The 21,281-nt window shown below is 34.0% G+C and overlaps 1 protein-coding gene across 1 annotated transcript; it reads left to right on the top strand.

Moving 5' to 3' along the window:
• The first annotated feature begins 10,116 nt into the window (after positions 1-10,116).
• LOC138311079 (innexin unc-9-like) lies at positions 10,117-18,971 on the top strand. The gene is made up of 2 exons (XM_069252520.1): positions 10,117-10,274; positions 14,930-18,971. Exon 2 carries the CDS (start codon positions 14,931-14,933, stop codon positions 16,161-16,163), a length of 1,233 nt encoding a protein of 410 aa, XP_069108621.1. The 5' UTR covers positions 10,117-10,274; position 14,930; the 3' UTR covers positions 16,164-18,971.
• The last annotated feature ends 2,310 nt before the right edge of the window (positions 18,972-21,281 follow it).

Genomic DNA, 21,281 nt, shown 5'->3' with positions numbered 1-21,281 from the left:
TCAGGCCACTTATTTTTAAGCTCAACTAATTATAATTGTTTGCCAAATTAAATCACAGCTTTAAAATATTGTATATTAATATTAATAAAATTCTTTGACCACCAGTATGCATATTTGAAAATAATGTACAATATTCTTTGATATATCGTACATATATTATTAGTTATTTAAATAATTATGCACAACTTTTAGCTACTGATTTTCATTGCAGTAACGGTATATATTCTGCATGATAAAGACATTGATTTCTGTTTAAAAGGTTATCAGTGCACAGCAGGTTAAAAAGATGAGATTTTCCCAGTTTGTATTTATAGTTACATGTCATGGCCAAATCACTTATTATGAAGATTTTACAACTTACTGTTAAATATAAAAATGAGGGTGCCGCTGTATCAGACGGAAATAAAAAAGAGTTTCACATTATTCTCCTCATGTCTGAGACCCACAGTTGATTGTACTAGTATATGTAGTAATAAATGCAGCATCACTGTGTTATCAAACATAGGTCTACCACCATCAGTTTTAATTACAAATTTCGAAAATACCGTACATAGTAGTAGGTACTGGGAACAAATCGAAAGTGTAGTAGTGTTGTAGACAATCTGTTTCAAATACAGTTCCTTCTAAAACCACTCTGTTCAATAGAGGATCTGACAACATCCCATAAGGGGTCATGTTCTGGTGACCTTTATACCACCTGTACTTCAGAGCACATGCATTTTCTACACATTGCTACGTATTGAAAATGTCATTTCGTCTCATTAGCTCGTCTATTCAAAGAATATGGGGAGCTAATGTTGTCACCCCGGCGTCGGCGTTGGCGTCCCATTTCACGTTAGTTTTTGAGCAAGTTTCTGTTTCGTCAATTGTTTAAGCTTAAGTCATCATAAATGTTTATGATTTTATTTTCCTAATGTGTATGGATGCTGAACGTGTTAAACAGCCAATTTGGGGCCCTTTAGGGGGATGCTGAACGTAATAATACAACCAATTTGGGGCCCTTTAGGTTTTTTTTGAGTCTGTTAATTTGTCATATTTCCATGTTAAAGTTTTTGAGCAAGTTTCTATTTTGTCTATTGTTTAAGCTTAAGTCATCATAAATGTTTATGATTTTATTTTCCTAATGTGTATGGATGCTGAACGTGATAATACAACCAATTTGGGGCCCTTTAGGGGGTTTTTGAGTCTGTTAATTTGTCATATTTCCATGTTTAAATAGTAAATACTTGAACATCAACTTCTTCTGAATAGGCGAGCTTTGCTGTTCTCCAACAGCTCTTGTTTTACATATACAATTAGCTTTGTTGTGCTATTTGGGTGAGGTGACTACATACATGAAAATAATTCTGACAGCTTTTTCAAACTATTTCACCCCCTGAAAGTCACATTCAAGATTCTGATTGTAGCAATGTGATTGGCCATTTATATGCCAGTATGTGATGTAGGATTTAGGGCATTCTTTAATTATTGAACAGAAATTGAAAAGTCTGTTCATGATTATTCATGGATGACTATATTCAATTAAATGTTGATCATGTTGAATAATAATATATGTTTTGTATATCAATGGTTTGTAGATCTGATCATGATCAGAGGTTTTTAGGTCAAAGTTATATGGATAGCCCGATATATGATTTCATCAGTCACGACTCCATTGATACTCTTGTGAAGATACTGTTGATATTAATAAGACCATGAAAAGACTTTTCTCTAGTCCACTTGCATTGTATGTAATTATTTATTTCAGTTTATATGTGAAGACCCTTTGTTTACATTTTCATTCATATTTGTGTTTTGTTTTATTGTTTATTTTTGGCTCTAGTTTCTTTAGTTTAGCTATAGTATGTAGACTAGTCATTAAACATTGATGTTACAATGTTACTTACATTGTATGTACCTGTGATTTACATTCAGAGTTATCTTGTCTCCCATATATATACACAATACAAAAAAGTACATTTCAAGTTCTTCATAAAGAATTTAAACTTTCAAGTAAGTTAGGAGCTCATTTCAATTAAATTATTTTCAACTAGATTAGTTCATTTCATGGTTCAATTTTCAGAAATATCATTAAAACAAGATTTTCACTTTGGAATCAAATTGAAAAGTGATCTACATCTACTTTAGGGTAATTGATGCTGCTCCACTTTCTATCAATGTGTTTTACTTATAACTAGTCAACATGTGTTCAGTATAAAAGATTTTGTTGATGGAAGTGTCTTAAAATTGTATTTCATTTTGACTACAGTGTACATGCCATCTATTTGATGTACATATTATAGTTTGCAGAATTTTAATCATTATTCAGTAATAATCACATGAACCTTGCACAATTTCTGATTAGTTGTGTTTCTAATTTCCGATATATATACATTTGTTTGTAATCAGTATGTGTTCATGATGATTTTATGTATATTTTTGTATTTTCTACAAATGAAAATAGAAAGCATCGAAGTCTACGAAAATATGCTGTCGAAGTCCACCTCCAGCTTCTATTGTGTTCGTAGATTGGTTCTTGGTGTAGACTTGTGGCCTTACTAATGAACCATCAGTGTTATAGTATAGGTGTAGAATTGGTGCCATGCCCCTGTGGCCTTACTAGTGATATTCTAACCATCAGAATTGTTGCCATGCCCCTGTGGCCTTACTAGTGATATTCTAACCATCAGAATTGTGGGTGTAAAATTGGTGTCATGCCCCTGTGGCCTTACTATTGATATTCTAACCATCAGAATTATGGGTGTAAAATTGGTGTCATGCCCCTGTGCTCCTTAATAATGAGATTAATTACCTGTCAGTATTACCTTATGTGTTCATGATCAGAATATATTTGTAAAATGCTCAACATTACATATTCCATGTGCCTGTGTTTTTTATTCCAGCTGCGGACCAAGGTACATTAATTATTTTTATGAAGAAATAAAAATATTTGATAATATCTTCATCTTGTATTTATTATCACCCCATTGTGAGATGGTGGGCTTTTCAAATCGTGGTTGGCTTTTCAAATCACCTTTGATCTGTCATCCGTTGTTCATCGTCTGTAACAATTCAGAAATAAAAATGGTTAATAATTTATAATTTAGCAGCCATATTGGATTTAGACATTTGAAATTTGTTATCACTATTTCCCAGATAGAAACACAGGGACTTGGCACCTGTCCCTGCCAATTCCCTGTGGATATTACTGAATGTCACTGATGTATCCCTGTGAAAGATTGTGAACATCAAGAAACAAATTTGCTGGTAAGCAATAAGCAGCTGCCCTAGATTTTGCTAATTTCAAAGAAATACTGACCGTAGCTCAGAGGTTATCTTAAAACTAGATTTGAGGAAATGGAGTAATCCCTAGTTCTGCATAATATCCAAACATTTGAAGTGCGTTGTTGCTATGGAAATGTATATGAAGTTTCCATTCATGTAGCAAGGAGAAGAGTTGAAAAGCAGGGGAAGGTACCCCGGTACTTGTCTCCATTGATTGACATAGCTCACTCCATGGTCGGTTCTCTTGTTCATTAAGATTGTTATGATATTGGAGACTTGCTGTTATATAACGTTCATTGGATTATCTTGACCTTGATTCAATTAAGCATTGAACGTCTTTCATGCTGGATTTGCGTCTGTCCAGTAGGCATTCATGTTGGCTATGATTGCCAACTGAAAGACATTCAATGCTTAAAATGACATTTGGTAACAATTTTGTGATGAAATACCACAGGATTTTGCATCTATAATGAATTAATCATTCGTTATCGTCGAAGACGGAACAGCCATTTGAACAACCGTTTTCCGTGATCGCTGGCACGACAATTGTGACGTCACAATGATAATGTGATAAAGAGAAGCAGGTGCCTGGTACATGGCTAGAAGGATAGTATCTTCAAAAATGGCTTTACAAGTTTGCTCAAGGATTTGCCTTAACCTTTTTTTAAAGCTTTTGGTCAACAGGCTTATGAGGTTATGTTCCCTTTATTTCTCAGAAATTACTAAAATAATCTTTATTGGATTTGGTATGTAGTTACCCCTTGGGGACTACTTGTACTAACAACACTTTCGGAAACTGATTTAATTAAGTAGATGAAAGGTAGTCTTTGCTATTGACACGTGTTTTGACGCTATAATACCTTATTTGTATTTTTCTTTGTGTGTATCAAATAACCAGGGATCTCTTGTAATCATTTACACAGAAACTGAACGTATACCTTTAAAATAAATTCAATATTGTACATTATATAGAGAGTCGAGTCATCGCTTCATCTCCAGCCTCCCCGTCCCCGCACCCAAATGTCACGTTAACAATTATACTGTAAATGGCTTCATTGTTTTATATGTAATCATACCGGTATATACCAGCAGTAATTGGTGTATGTCAAGTGTATATCTAACCCAGAGAGTTCAGACTTCTGGTGTTTACACTGGCTGTGTGTCGACAGGAGGGGCCACAGAGATGACAGACAAACAGAACAAAGGCTTCAGCAGCTGAAAACAATGGGATTTAAACAATAAAAGAAAATCTAAAGCAAATTATGTCACAAGCATTGTATAATGTTCGTGCCAGCAATAATATACACATGTACGAACCTGGCACGGGTATTTGGCATGGAATCCATGCACTTAGAATCTGTATACCACTTTTATCATATAATGGAGGTTAATATAATGTAATACCGCCCTGATATCTATTATTAAATAATGAACAAGTGCTCATTTTGATGATAAGCATGGAAAATTTTGTTTAAACCGTTGTTTCCTTCTGAAATTAAATTTTATTTAGTTTACAATGATAACAAATTCACGTACATAGAATCAGAGATTTGGAGAATTAAATTATATATGTCTCTGATCGAATTGAATGGTATGAATTTAAATAAGTGGAAATCCATTATCTTATATTCTACTAGCTAGGGTATTTTAGCATTATATTAACCGAATCAAAAGTCCTTATTTTTTATCTTATATTTAAAACTGTCAAAAGGATCCTCGGTATGTACTGTATATTACATTTTTGTAATTATTAAGATTTACAAAATGTACAGCAAAAAGGCAAAAGTTTCCATGAACGTGCTAATTCTTACCAAACAATTAACTTTACAAATTCTAGTAATCCATAATAATTAATGCTATAGTGAGACCTTGTTTAGTTTAGTAACTTAAAACTGTCGATCCAATCTTAGAATTTCATTTTTTGTTTGTCTTGTTGAACGAATTCTGCTGTTATATACCTGTAATATTAAAAGAGTTACCTCCCATCTGCCGTGTAAATTTTACAGGTAGAATAGATCGTGTGTGTACATATCGACACAGGGACCTGATGAATACCTAGTCTTGTCGCTAACACAGGGACGTGAGATTCCACTACAATATAGGACAGTTTGGACCAGGAGGATGAATGAATTTTAATATAAATTATACTATGTGTTCTATAAAAGGAAATTTTCATTATAAGTAACAGGATTTTGATAAACCTTCATTCTTGTTTCACATTATGATAACATTATAATGACATTACCACACTATAATACATGTAGATGACGTCTATTTATTTTTTTCTTTACAAACCCGAAGTTAATTAATTCATAATGACGATTTGACAGAGTTTGCAGAATTCTCCCAAAATTTATTCTTCAGACATTATGTGCAGGTAAATATTTGTTACACGATAATTTAAACAGAAGTCCGTGTTATGTTTTCTTGTTATTAATCTTACCATAATACCACTTTATATAAAAAAGATGCGTGCCGGTGTAACGTTGAAAATGGACCTCCGTTGAAAATTTACCTCGGGTCATTTTTCAACGACAGCAGGTCTGTTGAAAAATGACCGTTGAAAAATGACCTTGGCAAACTATCAACGGATGGTCTTTTGAAAAGTTTTTACTATGTGGAGTGTTACAAAACTATAATTATGTGATATTATTGATTCGTTTCTTATTGATTTTTTAATACATGTATATTTTCGACGATTTTACGTTTGTCAGGTTCAGTAATTATTAATATATATTTATTCCCTGCAATACAAGAATACATGTATTATGTATCTGCTTATGGATCAGTTATGTTGTGTTCTGCGTATGGTTGTGTTGTGGTGTTGTTTTGTGGTTGTGTGTTGTGTTGTTGTGTGATGTTGTGTTGTTATGTTGTGTGTTGTTGTGTGTTGTGTTGTGTGGTTGTGTAATGTTATTGTGTTGTGTTTTATTGGTTTGTTGTTATGTTGTGTGTTGCTGTATGTTGTGTGGCTGTGTTTGTGTTGTGTTGTGTTGTTGTTCCATGTTTGTGTAATGTGTTGTTGTGTGATGTTTTTGTGATGTGTTGTTGCGTTATGTTGTGTGATGTTGTGCGTTGTCGGGTGTTGTGTATTGTTGTGTTGTTGTTGTTGTTAGGTGTTGTTGTATTGTTGTTGTGTTGTGTGATGTGTTGTTGCGTTATGTTGTGTGATGTTGTGTGTTGTCAGGTATTGTGTATTGTTGTGTTGTTTTTGTTAGGTGTTGTTGTATTGTTGTTGTGTTGTGTGTTGTGGTGTGGTTGTGTTATGTGTTTGATGTTTTGTTGTGTAATTTTGTGTTGTTATGTTGTGTGTTGTGTTGTGATGTGTGGTTGTGTAATGTTATTTTGTTGTGTGTCATTGGTGTTTAGTTGTGTTGTGTGTTGTTGTATGCTGTGTGTTGTGTTGTTGTTACGTGTTTGTGTAATATGTTGTTGTGTGATGTGTTGTTGTGTGATGTGTTGTTGCGTTATGTTGTGTGATGTTGTGTGTTGTCGGGTGTTGTGTATTGTTGTGTTGTTTTTGTTAGGTGGTGTTGTATTGTTGTTGTGTGTTGTGGTGTGGTTGTGTTTTGTGTTGTTGTGTTGTGTGATGTGTTGTTGTGTGATTTTTTTGTTGTATAATTTTGTGTTGTGTTATGTTGTGTTGTGTGATGTATCGTGTGTTGTGTTGTTGTGTATTATTGGGTTGTGTTGTTTTTGGGTGGTGCTGTATTTTTTTGCGTGGTTGTGTGTTGTGGTGTGGTTTTGTTGTTGTGTTGTGTGATGTTTTGTTGTGATGTTTTGTCGTGTTGTTGTGTAATGTTGTCTGTGTTGTGTGAATGTGTTGTGTGATGTTGTGTTTAGTGTGATGCGTTGTTGTATTGTGTCATGTTATGTTGTGTTATGTGATATTGTGTTATTTTGTTGTGTTGTGTGAAGTGTTGTGTAGTGTTGTTGTGTTGTTGGTGTGTTGACGTGCTGTGTGATGTTGTGTGGTTTCGTGTTGTTGTAGTGTCGTGTTGTGTTGTTGTGTAAAAACGAGTTCTAATGGGGTCACTTTTCAACGGGGTCTATTTTCAACGGGTCGGTGTAGATAGTGCGCTTAAAGTTCAGTTTTCAACGGTTTTCGAGGCCAATTTTCAACGTTGAAAAATGACCCGAGGTCAATTTTCAACGGGGGTCCATTTTCAACGTTACACCGGCATCACATGTACATAGGATATATTTGAATATTAACGTAAATGAGAGTGTTTGATTGTGTGTTCGTGCATTTTGTCACAACAGGAAAAAAAACATTTATGATGCTGTTAAGTTACACAAACATCGCGATTACTGACAAAAGACGGGAAATGTTTTTGTGGTGACGCGTACAAATACCGGCGAGGTTGACAAGTGTACGACAGTTTTTGGCTTCCTGTACCACGGCTAATCTCGTCTAGACATTTCCGGTATAAGATGCACATTTGAAGTTTCATTCACTTTATCATTTCTTGTTATGTCATTACTGGGTGATAATAATAATAATTAATGAACTGTACTAGATCTGCCGATAGGAGTTCTTGGATCTTATCTCAAAGTCTACAATAGAAAATATGTAGAATAGCTAGTAATTACGTTTTAAATGTACAAATAACAATATATTTCTACGTTTAACAAAGAATTATAATCATGAATATCTAAATCAATGTGGATTTTAAAAGCGTTGTGTGATGTGTTTATCGCTATTTTATAAACGGAGTCTGCCTTAAACAGTCATTCATCTTTACAAGAGTTGCTTCCCTTCTAACAGTGCTTCGTATACACAGAACCAGGCCCCCTGGACCCAGCAACATATATAATAAATACTTGATATAGAAAAGCATTACAGAAGTTAAGCAACATATGTAAGGAGCCTTCCTTAAAATCAGTATTGCTTTCTTATGTCCAATATTAATGTTCATGAAACTGGGCCCTCAAAAAAACTGCCAACCGCATGAAATTAACTGTCTGCAGAAACTTTTCTGGAAGGTTTGAAATAGAATTACATGTTAAAAGACGAATGACACCGAATGTTGTTTGTTGTCAAAAACCTACATAAGATATGTATGTTTTTGTTAATATATAGTGTTAGTGGTGATATTCCTGTCACTAAGATCCTATATACACAGCATTGACTTACGTGCCTTTATGTCTTAAAAATCAAATATTAATTTATTTATTTTTAAATTTCAATTAACTTGTCCATGATTAATGAACATAGTATAATTATACCACTTTTTAATTGATCGATTTCCATCAGTACCTCATTAGCTATTAACATCCCGGGGCATTTCTGAAAATGTAGTCAACTCTTTGAAGGATGACACTAAACGTTCTATTTTTTTATCGCGCTCTCAGACAGGCTAAAATTCTGGAATAAAAATCTGTATAAATAATTTTGAATTTTACATACTATTACTGTTAATAGATTTAGTAACGATCTATCAACCAAGGGGAGATAATATTACAATAGAAATTATAAGGGTGTATGAAGATTAATTCTTTCGTTTAAAACAGTTTGAGGAAATTATCTTACTGTGAGATTTGTAGGAAATCAATTAGAGGACAAATATTCTAATTCAAAATTATTTCATTATTCCAAATACATGTACATACACTTACTATAAAAACACCGATTCTACAATATAACCTATATAGCTACAACAACTCGTTTCAACGTTGCGTTTTATTCACGTGATTCCCAAAGTTCAACAATAAAAAGAAAATTTTAATTACTTTCAAAATTACTTAACACATAAATATAGTTAGCATCGATATAGTATTGAAAGAATGAAGTACCATAAATAAAAAATGGTGTTAAGATAATGATGTACCATGAATATGTAAAATCGCGTTGACATAAAATAAGAAAATGAAAATTACAGAAAAATATAGTTATCAGGGGATGCTTACACGTCATAAATATTTCTGACAACGTGATCGTAACTGACAAAAGAAAAACAAACAAATTAAACAATTAAATTTATAAAATCAAGAACAGGAGAAATTGGAATTGCTTCTAAAACCTTGAACTATTTTATTTACAGTGACATCGAAACTATAACTTTCTTAGGCTTTTCTTTTTTACGGCTATATCAAACCCAGTTTTATTTTTGGTAAACAATGAAAAATCTCTCGGACGTTTCTATGCCGATACCCAGAACATTCATTCACACTTATTTATTAATTCGTTTTGAAAATATTTTCCATTCTTCATAGATTTAAAATCTTTGACATTGAATTGTAATATGATACGGGTGTTTTTTCTATATTATTAGGCTTTTTTAATTTTTTTTTTTTTTTTTTTGCCTAATATATAAAAAAAAGCCTAATAATACAGGCAGGTTTAGCGGACTAATATGGAATAATCCCGTTAAGGTCATATTTGAAATACATACAATGAAATCCGCATAGCTATTGCACAAGCGTGAGTGTTTTGAAATCCAATATAGTGTACACCATACCACACCCAGAGTGGGGAACGTCACAAAAATAAAAAATAAAATTAAAAAAAAATGTCAACAAATGGAAGTTTAAAATACGGGGACATTTTGTTTTCATATTCAAAATTCTACAACGATTAACAGCATATTTTAAAATCCATTTCGATACATATCTGTACACTTACATTTTGCCCCAGGATTGAATATAAATACGATTCAAATATACCTAATGTATACAAAATGTGATTTCTTTCTTATGTTTTTTAATATATTGTCTTAATCTTAATTTTACTTTAAAAATCACGTTTGGAGTTTTAATTAATTTGTTCTGAAGAAATAAGGCTTAAAGTCTTAAGATATTGTCTAAATATCAAAGGATATATATTGTGACCTTCACGAATACCCCGTCGGGGGCCCCTGTCCCCTGTAGTACACACTTTAGCCTTTATCGGAGCCCAAAGGAGTACCGAGCCGTGAGCTTATACACAGGACAAGCGACTGGCAGACTTCTCGTTTTCGATAGAAAGTTTACACACTTTCGGATATACAGAGAGGGCACAAATAATCCAGGTAAGATATTAAAACTTTATTTTTCGTTATTTATATTGTCTCCAAAAATATATGTCACCATCGAAGTTGACAATTTTAACCGTAAAAGGGACACTTTATCAAATATAAGTTATAAGTTCTATAAGTTTTGTGTACATGTATGCATGTGTGTAACTTGGCTATGGAAAGTTTATAATTTTACCACGGGTCATCTTTAGTACAATCAAATGCCTTTGAATATGACTATATATGTGTATCCGTATAAAATGTCACAATGTCATGGAATTAGGTTTATATACATGTAAACAAAGAATTCGTCGATATATTTTGTATATAGATATAACATAAGTGTATGTCGTTATGTGTCGGAGACAAAGCGACTGTGTTGTCATAAAATACACTCCCAAAGTAGGCCTTTTACAACACGACATACAATTTCAGATGATACGACTTGTATCTGTTGTTGATTTCGTTATATTAAACTGAATTTAAAAGGTGAAAATTTTATGCCCATACCGTACCAATGTTGATGTATATTACTTTTGATATAAGATTTAATTACATCTTTGTATATATTGGTATCGCCACACAAATGTGCCTTGTGTCTTAACTTTATATTAAACTATACATCGTGTACAAATAACTATTCTTTTTAAAGTAAGCAAGACTACCGCGTCATGTTATCATTAAAACTTGGTGTTTTTTACAAACATTCAAAACTACAGTGAATAACTCGCTAAAGATATGCTAATGTCATACATTGTCGAAATATATCCATGTACAAATGTATATCGTGGTTAATTTCTATACAAACACCTTGGATTTGATACTAACGCTAATTAGCCTATTGTCCTTTTAACTACCGATTATACAAAAGGCGAAAACTGACCGACAAATAATGTTGATTTGACAGTAAGCTATCCCGACCCCCCGGGGCCCCTTCAGCCTTTATCTACCCGTGTTACACCCCAAGTGTTTTACATCCGTGTTTGTGAATTTTATTGCATACCTATACATGTACACCAGTCTCACCTGTTGCATCGTCAGAGACGGGTTATCTCCCCCTTGTCCATACGCGACGCAAATGAACGAGCAAAGCGTCAACGTACTGAATAATATACATTTATCTTAATTATCTAATGTCGAAACAATAACCTACTAAATAAGATTTTTATGTCGATACAAGAAGTGAAAGTTCTGTTTTATATATTACAGATACTTAATCATAATATATTTAAATGCATTTTTCGTCAAAATCAAATTTTGTCATATATTTAAAATGTATTTTTCGTCAAAATAAAACAGTCGCTCGTTTTCTTGCTTCGATTTTATTTATCAAAATGAAACCTAGCATCAATGTATATTAATTCATGAATGGGACATTGTTTGTTCACATTTGAGCAGAAACATATAATATGATAATCATATGTTTATGACATTACCAAGTCTGTAATATATTTTAATATTGATGTATTTTACACTCAGTAGACAGTAAGATAGTGTCAGTTAGAGATTGTTTCTCGTTTTTAACATTCTTTCTAAAACACAACCTTCTCATGGTTTTCTTTTATAATATATCAGAAATCTTGATTTTTTTATGTCTTAAATTTCAGAAAATAATTTTAAACGAAATATTGATTTCATTAATTTCACGTGTTGATATTTTTATACTAAATTTAAAAAAATGATGGAAAAAACGACCGTTGATAGTGGTAATAATAAGTACGGCGGCCAAAGAACATATTTACAAGTACATTGTAGTTCATTACTATTATAGAATTAAATAGTGAGCATTTAATTACCGAATTTCTATAAAATTGACCATTTATATTGATAAATTTAAATATTTATTTGTATACGTGAGTACATGGAGATGTATAGATGTAATAGACGTGTATCTAAAATCTAAAACCGATGCCGTCATTTTCACTGTCTGAGCCTTATATCATCATCATAATTTATGAACACTCTATCCACGACCTTGCCGTACCACTGACTAGTGTATATCTTACAGTCGATCTCTAACATTTAATACGTTCTACACATTTTCTGTGTGTCTTTTGTTGTCTGATACTGTCTTGACACGAATATTTTTGATGTTTTTCTGTTCCACATCACTGAACATTTGATGGAGGCTGATACACGTCACTGAATCTGTATCACTTTACATTTAGACCTATTTTTAAGACAGACTTTTTCTAAATATCCAACCAGGGTTTACTACATAAATAACCACCACCCAACCGTAACAAGATAAAAATATACCAAAATACATAACTGGTACGAATTACAGTCACCCGATATTTTACCGTGTAATTTTTGTTCTACTTAGCACCTGTATCTACTACATTAGGTACGTAACCGTCTTATTTATGCGTTTAAAATGTACATATTCCGACAATGATACCCTATTTTTCATTTTAACACTTAAGTGTGAATTATAATGCTAATTTATGATGGCGATTTAAAGCGTTTCCTGGCATATATACACCCTCATAACCAGTTTACCTGACGGTTTTATGACATATATACGTGTAGCCCGGGTGGTGTCGTATCACCCCCGGGTATGTAGCGGAGGTTATCAAAGGGACAGTCCGTGTCAACTCAACCGGTATTAATTAACTACCTATCATACCCCGCCACGATTACGTCATCAATCTAGATTACCTAGCAACAGTCGATAAGGCCCCAGACACACCTTTCCAGATCAGTTAAGGAAGCCCGTACCACACGTGTTATTATCTCCCTTTCACAATGATTTGAATTTCGATGAAAACAAAACTATTTTTAATAAAAAGCTGATTGTATTAGTGTGTTACATAAGAAAGGCACACTTTGACAAAAAAAAAAAACCACACAAAAACACAAAAAACTTATTTATAAACTATAATGCACGAACAAGTCTATGAACTCCCTAAAACATTAATTATTGTGACAGAAATACACGCAATATTCACAAGAAACCACGTTGTTATTTGATGAAGACGTAGATGGCGCCGTGTTGTTACTTTTCTATGATATAAGCGATGGCAACCTGTTGCATTTTGCAATGTTGTTAGCGACGGTCGTTGTCAGGTTTGATTATAGTTTACACGTTATGACAAGATAATTATTGTTGACAATAACGCTGCTTGGTATTTGGCAAATATGCTTAACGGATTATATAGGTTTGTACAAGATGTGGATATACAATCAACCACGCACTAGATTCTGATATCCACACTGTATGATAAGGAATGCCATGAAACATCATAATTAATTAGTTATCAACCTTTTAATAGTAAAAATAAAATTTATGAGCGTGTGGCAGGAAACAAAGAGTTTTGTTTATCACCGACCCATGTAAAAATATTACGACGAGATATTTTCGTGGATGATCATGTAAAAAACTTCCGAGTTTGCAGTTAAAGTTAGCAGTAAGCAGTTAGCACAATGGAACGAAAAGAAATTAGAAGTACAATGCATTCGATTGTACAAATGAAATATACGGTTTAATCACGATATATCGATCGTCAAAAACTCCAAAACATTGTCATATATGCATTTTAAATGCTTTTAGTTCTACGCATGCGCATCCACGAAATAAATGACGTGACGAGAAAACTCCAGAAATTCCGTTTTCAGACGAGACTTTATAGTGTTATCTAATATCAATTTAGTCTCACGATACCACCAACACTATTCATCTCTTTTAACGACAATGGGAGACGTATAGTTCATTGTCACCAATTGTCTTACATAACGCGATATCCAGATCGTATTTTATGTCCAGCGGCGACTCCGGGTGAAATGCCTAGCAACAGACAATATATTGTAGGTCAAAGGTCACGTTAGTGTTTGTTTCCCATATATCTACCTGTTGTGTAGCTAATTTACATCAGGTGTTTACCTGTAATCTATGTAGGTCAGATGATAACAAAGAGTTTCTATCTATGTGTATTACGACCTTCTGTGAGCAGGATTATCAGTCGGTTGACAACCCTCGTCGTAAACACAATTAGAAATCTCTCAAAGGTACAACCTCCCTTAAAACTGCTCTGGTTTTATCTGTAGAACCACCTTCTCATCCTCCCGCCCAACACAGCTACGACGTTATCGCTCATTCAGTCAAAAAACCATAACGTCAAACAGATTATTTCGTAATTCCCAATCTTGTTTTGCGCTCTCAGTTTTGAAACATTTGAGTACGGTATAATAAAATAATAGATATGTAATGAGTGGGTGATGATAGAGCATTACAGTAGAATACAGTTGTTGTTTACTGCAGCAGTATGCTGTTTAATATCACATCATTCATCTAATTACGTTATAACTACCTTACACACGGGACAAATCTGCACACAGATCCCCACAGATATAGCCCCCTTTCAAACATACCCTGGAATATATCCAAGGTACAACAAGTGTAAAAAAGCGAAACAACTCGGGCACGTGAAATATCATTAAAACGTACAGAGCTGAGATTTCGTTATCTGATGCGCAATATTATTAATGTTAATGTAAAAGCACGTCCATTATCTGTGGCAAGGTAGTCTAGACAAATTTCCTTGATAGTAAAGAACCAAGCCAGTTTACGTCTTAGACATGAACACGTTACGTATAAGCACGCGTGCAGCGTGACGTCATTATTCAGTGTCATCGGAAATCTTGACATATATTTATTTTTGTCTTTTCAGGATGTCTGAACTACTGGGATTCGTCCCAAGTTTTTCGAAACTTCGAGGGAAGCCGAATGATGATTGGATAGACCGTATGAGTCACGTGTACACCGTGGTCGTCTTGGTGATTTTTACGGTACTGGTCAGTTCCGGTCAGTTCTTTAAAGACCCGATACAATGCTGGCATCCTGCAGAGTTCAAGGACTCAATGGAGTCGTATACAAAATGGAACTGTTGGGTGAAAAACACTTACTATGTTCCAATGAGTGATATTATACCGGAAAACATTTCGGACAGACAGGAAGCGGAAATCACCTACTACCAGTGGGTCCCACTGATTCTGCTCTTCCAAGCATTCCTCTTTAAGTTCCCGAACATGGTCTGGAGAATCTTTAATGGCGGGTCAGGATTAAACCTAGACAAAGTTGTCCGATTTGCTGAGAAGACCCAGATGGTCAGTCCAGCTGACCGTGATGACACCATCAACTGTCTGGCAAAGTTTATGGACAAGTGGTTGGACTCGAACAAAGAGCACAGATGGAACGTGGTGGTTCGGACCAAGCACCAAATCTCTCGCTTCATGTGCTTCTTCTGCAACAAGAGAGCTGGGAAATACCTTACGGCGATGTATCTGTTTGTAAAGGTCCTGTATGTAGCAAACGCCATCGGTCAGCTGTTCTTACTGAATGCATTCATGTCCACCTCGTACAACTTCTATGGATTTGAGTTTCTGGATAACCTAAACTCGGACCGTCCATGGAGGGAATCGCCTCGTTTCCCAAGGATCACACTTTGTGACTTCCAGATCCGCCAGCTGCAGAACATCCAAAGGTTCACAGTGCAGTGTGTACTGCCCATCAACCTGTTCAACGAAAAGGTCTTCATTTTCATCTGGTTCTGGCTTATCTTCATCGCCATTCTCGCCTGCATCAACCTCTTCCGGTGGCTGTACCTCATTGTCTTCGCCAAGAACAAAATCGATTACGTCAAGAAATATCTTAAAATCAACAACGAACTACATACCAATTTCGATAAGAAAATGTGCACGCGATTTGCCGAGAACTATCTTCGCGACGACGGCGTATTCGTGCTCCGATTGGTTGCAAAAAATTCAACAGACATTGTTGTCACAGACCTCGTGCGTGACCTTTGGAAAATCTTCAAGGACAAACAGAGCACAAAGAAAAACGAATTAGAACCAACAATGGAGAACAATTTCGATGACGCAAAAGAGAAAGAACCCCTTACATGACAATGTCCATGCTGCGACACTGAGAACGTCCAGTGACACGTGACTATCATGTGACGCTTTTGTATAAATAGGCGGGAAAACAGCAGACGGACCAGTGTGGCAGCAGGTATCGGTTATACACGAGAACTTCCGGAAACATCCGATCCCTTATAATTATAGGTCTCTAGACTTGTCATTTCAGAGATTAGATCTATTTCATTTCCGTTATATCAAACAAATACAGCATACATGTGGATGGATATTATCTTTGCAAACACATGATATTACATTTAAAGAAGAAACACTAAATCTGGTATTGGATTTGGATTTTGGACAAGGGGCCAAAGTCCTAAGCCCTAAATGCCACAAAATTACAAAATGGTCACCCTTTCAAAGAAAAAAATGTATACTTCGTGTAATGATAAAGTTCATGGATTTTTAGCGGAGTCATAAATCTCTCCCAGGGTTCATTACGGTCCCCACATTCAGGGAACCGCAATGAACTCTGGGAGTGATTGGGGTAACTTGGTAGGTTTCCGGAAGTACTCCTGTGTAACCCAAACTTACTTGTCACAATACTGGAGCTAGGAGTGTAAATCATTCCCATTTGCCTGATATATATGACCACCATCTTAGACTGCTTTTGCTTGTCACGTTTGAGTGACCCAGGATGGACACATGCTTACCAATATTATACCTTGATAAATACAACAAATTAGGATTTTGTGATGACGTCGGACCGACACTTTCAGACTGTTGACCGTATTATACAATTTATGGTGAAAAGCTATGAGTATATATTGTAAGCTATTATGCTTTTGAGTTTCACGGGGGCATTTCAATCATGAAATCTCTGATTATCTGATATTTTCTGAATTATACATTGTACACATATTTTTTTTAATGTGTTGTGATTTTGTCGGCATTTATATTCTAATAGATTCGATGAGATATTGAAATTTATTATTAAATTCATCCGCATTTTGACACTTTAAGATAGCCAAAAAAGTACAGATGTTTTGTGGACTTAGTTTCTTTTAAGCATTATCACGATTGCTTCAGAAGCAATTTTATACTTAGAAGTCTTGTGTTTACATAACTTCACATTTCTGATCAGTTTTCATTAATCCTCGTCACGCAACAGCTAGACAAACTCATTTTCGTGCTTTCATTATTTACTTCGTCATATGTTCATTACTTTATACATATATATGGGCATTGTATGTCCAAATGGCTGCCAACATGTGCCTTTCTGTAAATACAGATGTATATTATTCATACTAACTATGCATTGACAGTATACATTTAGATATAAATATATATTTTAATAACGCATATTATTCATGTTTGATAAACACAAAATTACACCGTCTTCCATTTTGTACAGATTTTTTTCTTATTTTTTAGCTAGATTACGATCAACACAAGAATTATATATCATTTGTTGTTAGTGAATCCGACATGATCAGAGATGACCAAATATAAAAGATAATAATTACGTAATTGGTTTGTAAATATTTATATTACACTCTAAATCATCAATAACACGATAACTTGTGTAAGACTCAAAATATTTTTTTTTCAATCATGACTTTATGAAGCTCTCAATAGAACTACAAGGTACCTAGATTTCAGTCTATAACTGTTAGAGCTCTGCTTCCTTTAATATTTCACCCTGTCAGAGCTCTGCTTTCAAATATTTCACCTTATCAGAGCCCTGCTTTCAAAATATTTCACCCTATCAGAGCTCTGCTTTCAAAATATTTCACCCTATCAGAGCTCTGCTTTCAAAATATTTCACCCTATCAGAGCTCTGCTTTCAAAATATTTCACCCTATCAGAGCTCTGCTTTCAAAATATTTCACCCTATCAGAGCTCTGCTTTCAAAATATTTCAGCCACCCAAGAGCTGTTACTAATTGATATAAGAGCTCTGACATTACGTCTGTTAATCCTAGTTCCTTGGTGCTAATTAGAACCTGTTATTGATGTTAATTGATAACAGGGTAAATGTGATCAGTTTGCACTCGTTTAAAATTGTGTTCACCATTTAATCTTGCCAGTTAGAACAAAACATGTTTCATTTAATATTAACATCTGACTTTGATCTCTTTCTAGTTTGTTCATTTGAATTATAAGATATGATATGTTATAGTTTCTGGAAGTAGAACAAACGACAAGCTTGTACATATATTTAGTATCTGTGTATAGCATTATTGATTTAGTAGGGCCCTGCTATAGCATTCCATTGCCAGAAAACTGGGAATTATTTCTGTTGTTTGTTCAGCATTTATAATGATATTGAGGATATTCCGACTTTTACAATTGTACAACTGATTGATTGATTGTTTAATTGATTGATGGGGCTTAACGACCTTGTTCCGGTAACGAGCCTAGGACACTCACACAATTGTACAACACATGGAGGTTGATGTTTTGATAAAAAGAAAACTAAATCGTTTATGTTAATCACTTTGCTTTGTAAAATGTCCCACGAAATATTACCGAGGGTTTTCGTTATGACACAATGAAAACAAATTGGTACAATTCGTATGCACATATATAGTGTATAGCACAACATATGGGAAAGCACAAAATGTGGAAAACAGCACAAAATGTGGAAAAAAAAGCGTAAAAATATGAAGTATATGCAGCGTTATTATTGAATGCCTAGCTTTGTATTCACGTAATTGTTATCAAATTAAAATGTCCGTCTGTCAGCCAAAACGATGTCCGCCATACTGTCCTTTGTCCGTCTGCTGTAGTTATTTTTATGTGAAGGAAAAGGGCCACTAGTTGTGAAAAATGCCATAAATAAAAAAAATATTTTACAAAACTGCACTTTCTTTGTTTTCTTTAATGTGAATTTATTTGATTACGATTTCGAATGACCAATAGTTGGTATATATTTACGTCTTACTAACAGTCAGGGTCATTTAAGGACGGTCCCCCATATGTATGCAGTGTCCTGCATTTCTAACGTTGCGGTATATTCGTATAATAGAACTCTTGCCCTTTTTTAGAGCTATATCACTGTTGCATGCCGTCGAAGACAGCAAGTGATAAAACAAAAACGTGAATATAAGAACTAATTTTGGTGTTTTTGTTAAGTTAGATAAAGTTATTTAAAAATAGACGGATTCGGAGTCCAAAGAGGGTATACATCGTCCTCTACACAGGAATAATGATAGTAAAGGCGACTAAATTTGGAATAGTATTTCATAACTTACGTTTCATAAGTATATTTGGTATTTGTGTTTTTGTTAAGATAAGGTAACTTAAAAGATTATTCTTATACGTCCTGTACCTTTCCGTAACAAAAATTACATAAGACGACCCGCATTATGAAAATTAACTTGATTAATTTTAATGGTTTTATTCCCATTAATAAAAGTGAATCCGTTTCGGAACTAGAAAAGGGATATTGATTCGAACATGTAGGTGTTACCTTTGTTATGAGACAAAGCTACGAAAGATTGCTGTGTAGAGTAAAGGTATGAAAAGGGTACAGGAGAATGCATACTTGTAATACCAGCTTTATTTAGACCCAAGATTTCAAAGATAACATAAAATACTCAATTCATGCAAAGTAAAGAAGAAATGAACGTTTGCAATGTGGAAAGTTCAAAAATGGAGAAAGTTATATATTTTAATCATGATATTTACACTGAAAAATAAAACATATGCGGACGGAAATGGGCTCAATACTGGGGAAAGTATTCTAAATAAAGGTATACAAATTGATGAGGCTAAAACCTACGGAAAACAAAACACATTGACAGTTATATGTTTGCAGGATACAAGTACATAAAACTAGATAAAACTAGAGAAATCATACACTTGAGTGCAAATAAACAAATTGAAAAGAGAATTTAAATAACTAGTGTGAAAGCAGTTGAATGACTAGGGCGAAAACCTTGTGCAAGGAACCTATATTCGAGAGAAAGTCTGCAAATTGAAAAGTGAATATGAATCAATGTAGAAAATGTAGAAAACCGAAGAGAAACGAGAGGAAAACTATAGCTATTTTAATATACATTAATTCACTCCACAATCCAACCCAAAGAAAGCATTCAAATTGAAAAAAAAATACAGAAACAACTGAAAAGTGTATGTACTAAATAAGGGCTCCGATCAAAAAACAAACTATTCGCTGAAAGAATGCAAGATGATGATTTATAATAAATGGTAAACAACTAAAATAATTTCCTTTAAATGGTTCATGGTGCCTTAGATAAAAAAAAGAAACATTTCACCCCTCTTACAGTCGCCATTGCTGGACTTGGTGAAGGTGCATTCCTTCCCTTAGTCAAGTGCATGGTACAGATATATAGCAACTGTTGTAAAACTGCCACGATCATCGCAGAGCAGCAATGTATTGCTAAATACATCGATATTAAATTAAGAAAGTTGTTACTAAAACTGAAGGCAGTTCAATTCAATTATTTTATTTCCTTAAGTTTACAACTTATTGGATTTGTAACACATAATAAAATACACACACACACACACATATATACAATAACATGGAAATTAGTACAATATCAAAGACAAGTTCTTTTGATACAAGTTACAATTGTAATATACATTGAAAGCTTAAATTTGTACTTCGGAGTTGTGTGGATCAAGGATTTATAAGTACGTCCTTGGTGTGGATATATTATATGCAGTTCAGAAGAATCTAAATGACCAATTACATGATTACATTTATGCATACATTTTAAAAGATTACAGAGACAACAACATCCAGCGTCAAAGCCATATAGTGCCAGTGTACAATTATGTAATTCTTTTGATGTACAGCAAAAGCCATATAGTGCCAGTGTACAATTACGTAATTCATTTGATGTACAGCAAAAGCCATATAGTGCCAGTGTACAATTATGTAATTCTTTTGATGTACAGTAAAAGCCATATAGTGCAAGTGTACAATTACGTAATTCTTTTGATGTACAGCAAAAGCCATATAGTGTCAGTGTACAATTATGTAATTCTTTTGATGTACAGCAAAAGCCATATAGTGCCAGTGTACAATTATGTAATTCTTTTGATGTACAGCAAAAGCCATATAGTGCCAGTGTACAATTATGTAATTCTTTTGATGTACAGCAAAAGCCATATAGTGTCCGTGTACAATTAT

The sequence above is a fragment of the Argopecten irradians genome, chromosome 16, assembly GCF_041381155.1.
Source record: "Argopecten irradians isolate NY chromosome 16, Ai_NY, whole genome shotgun sequence".
Taxonomy (NCBI): domain Eukaryota; kingdom Metazoa; phylum Mollusca; class Bivalvia; order Pectinida; family Pectinidae; genus Argopecten; species Argopecten irradians.
Note: the sequence above shows the minus strand (reverse complement) of the source record. Positions and strands in the feature narration are given on the sequence as shown.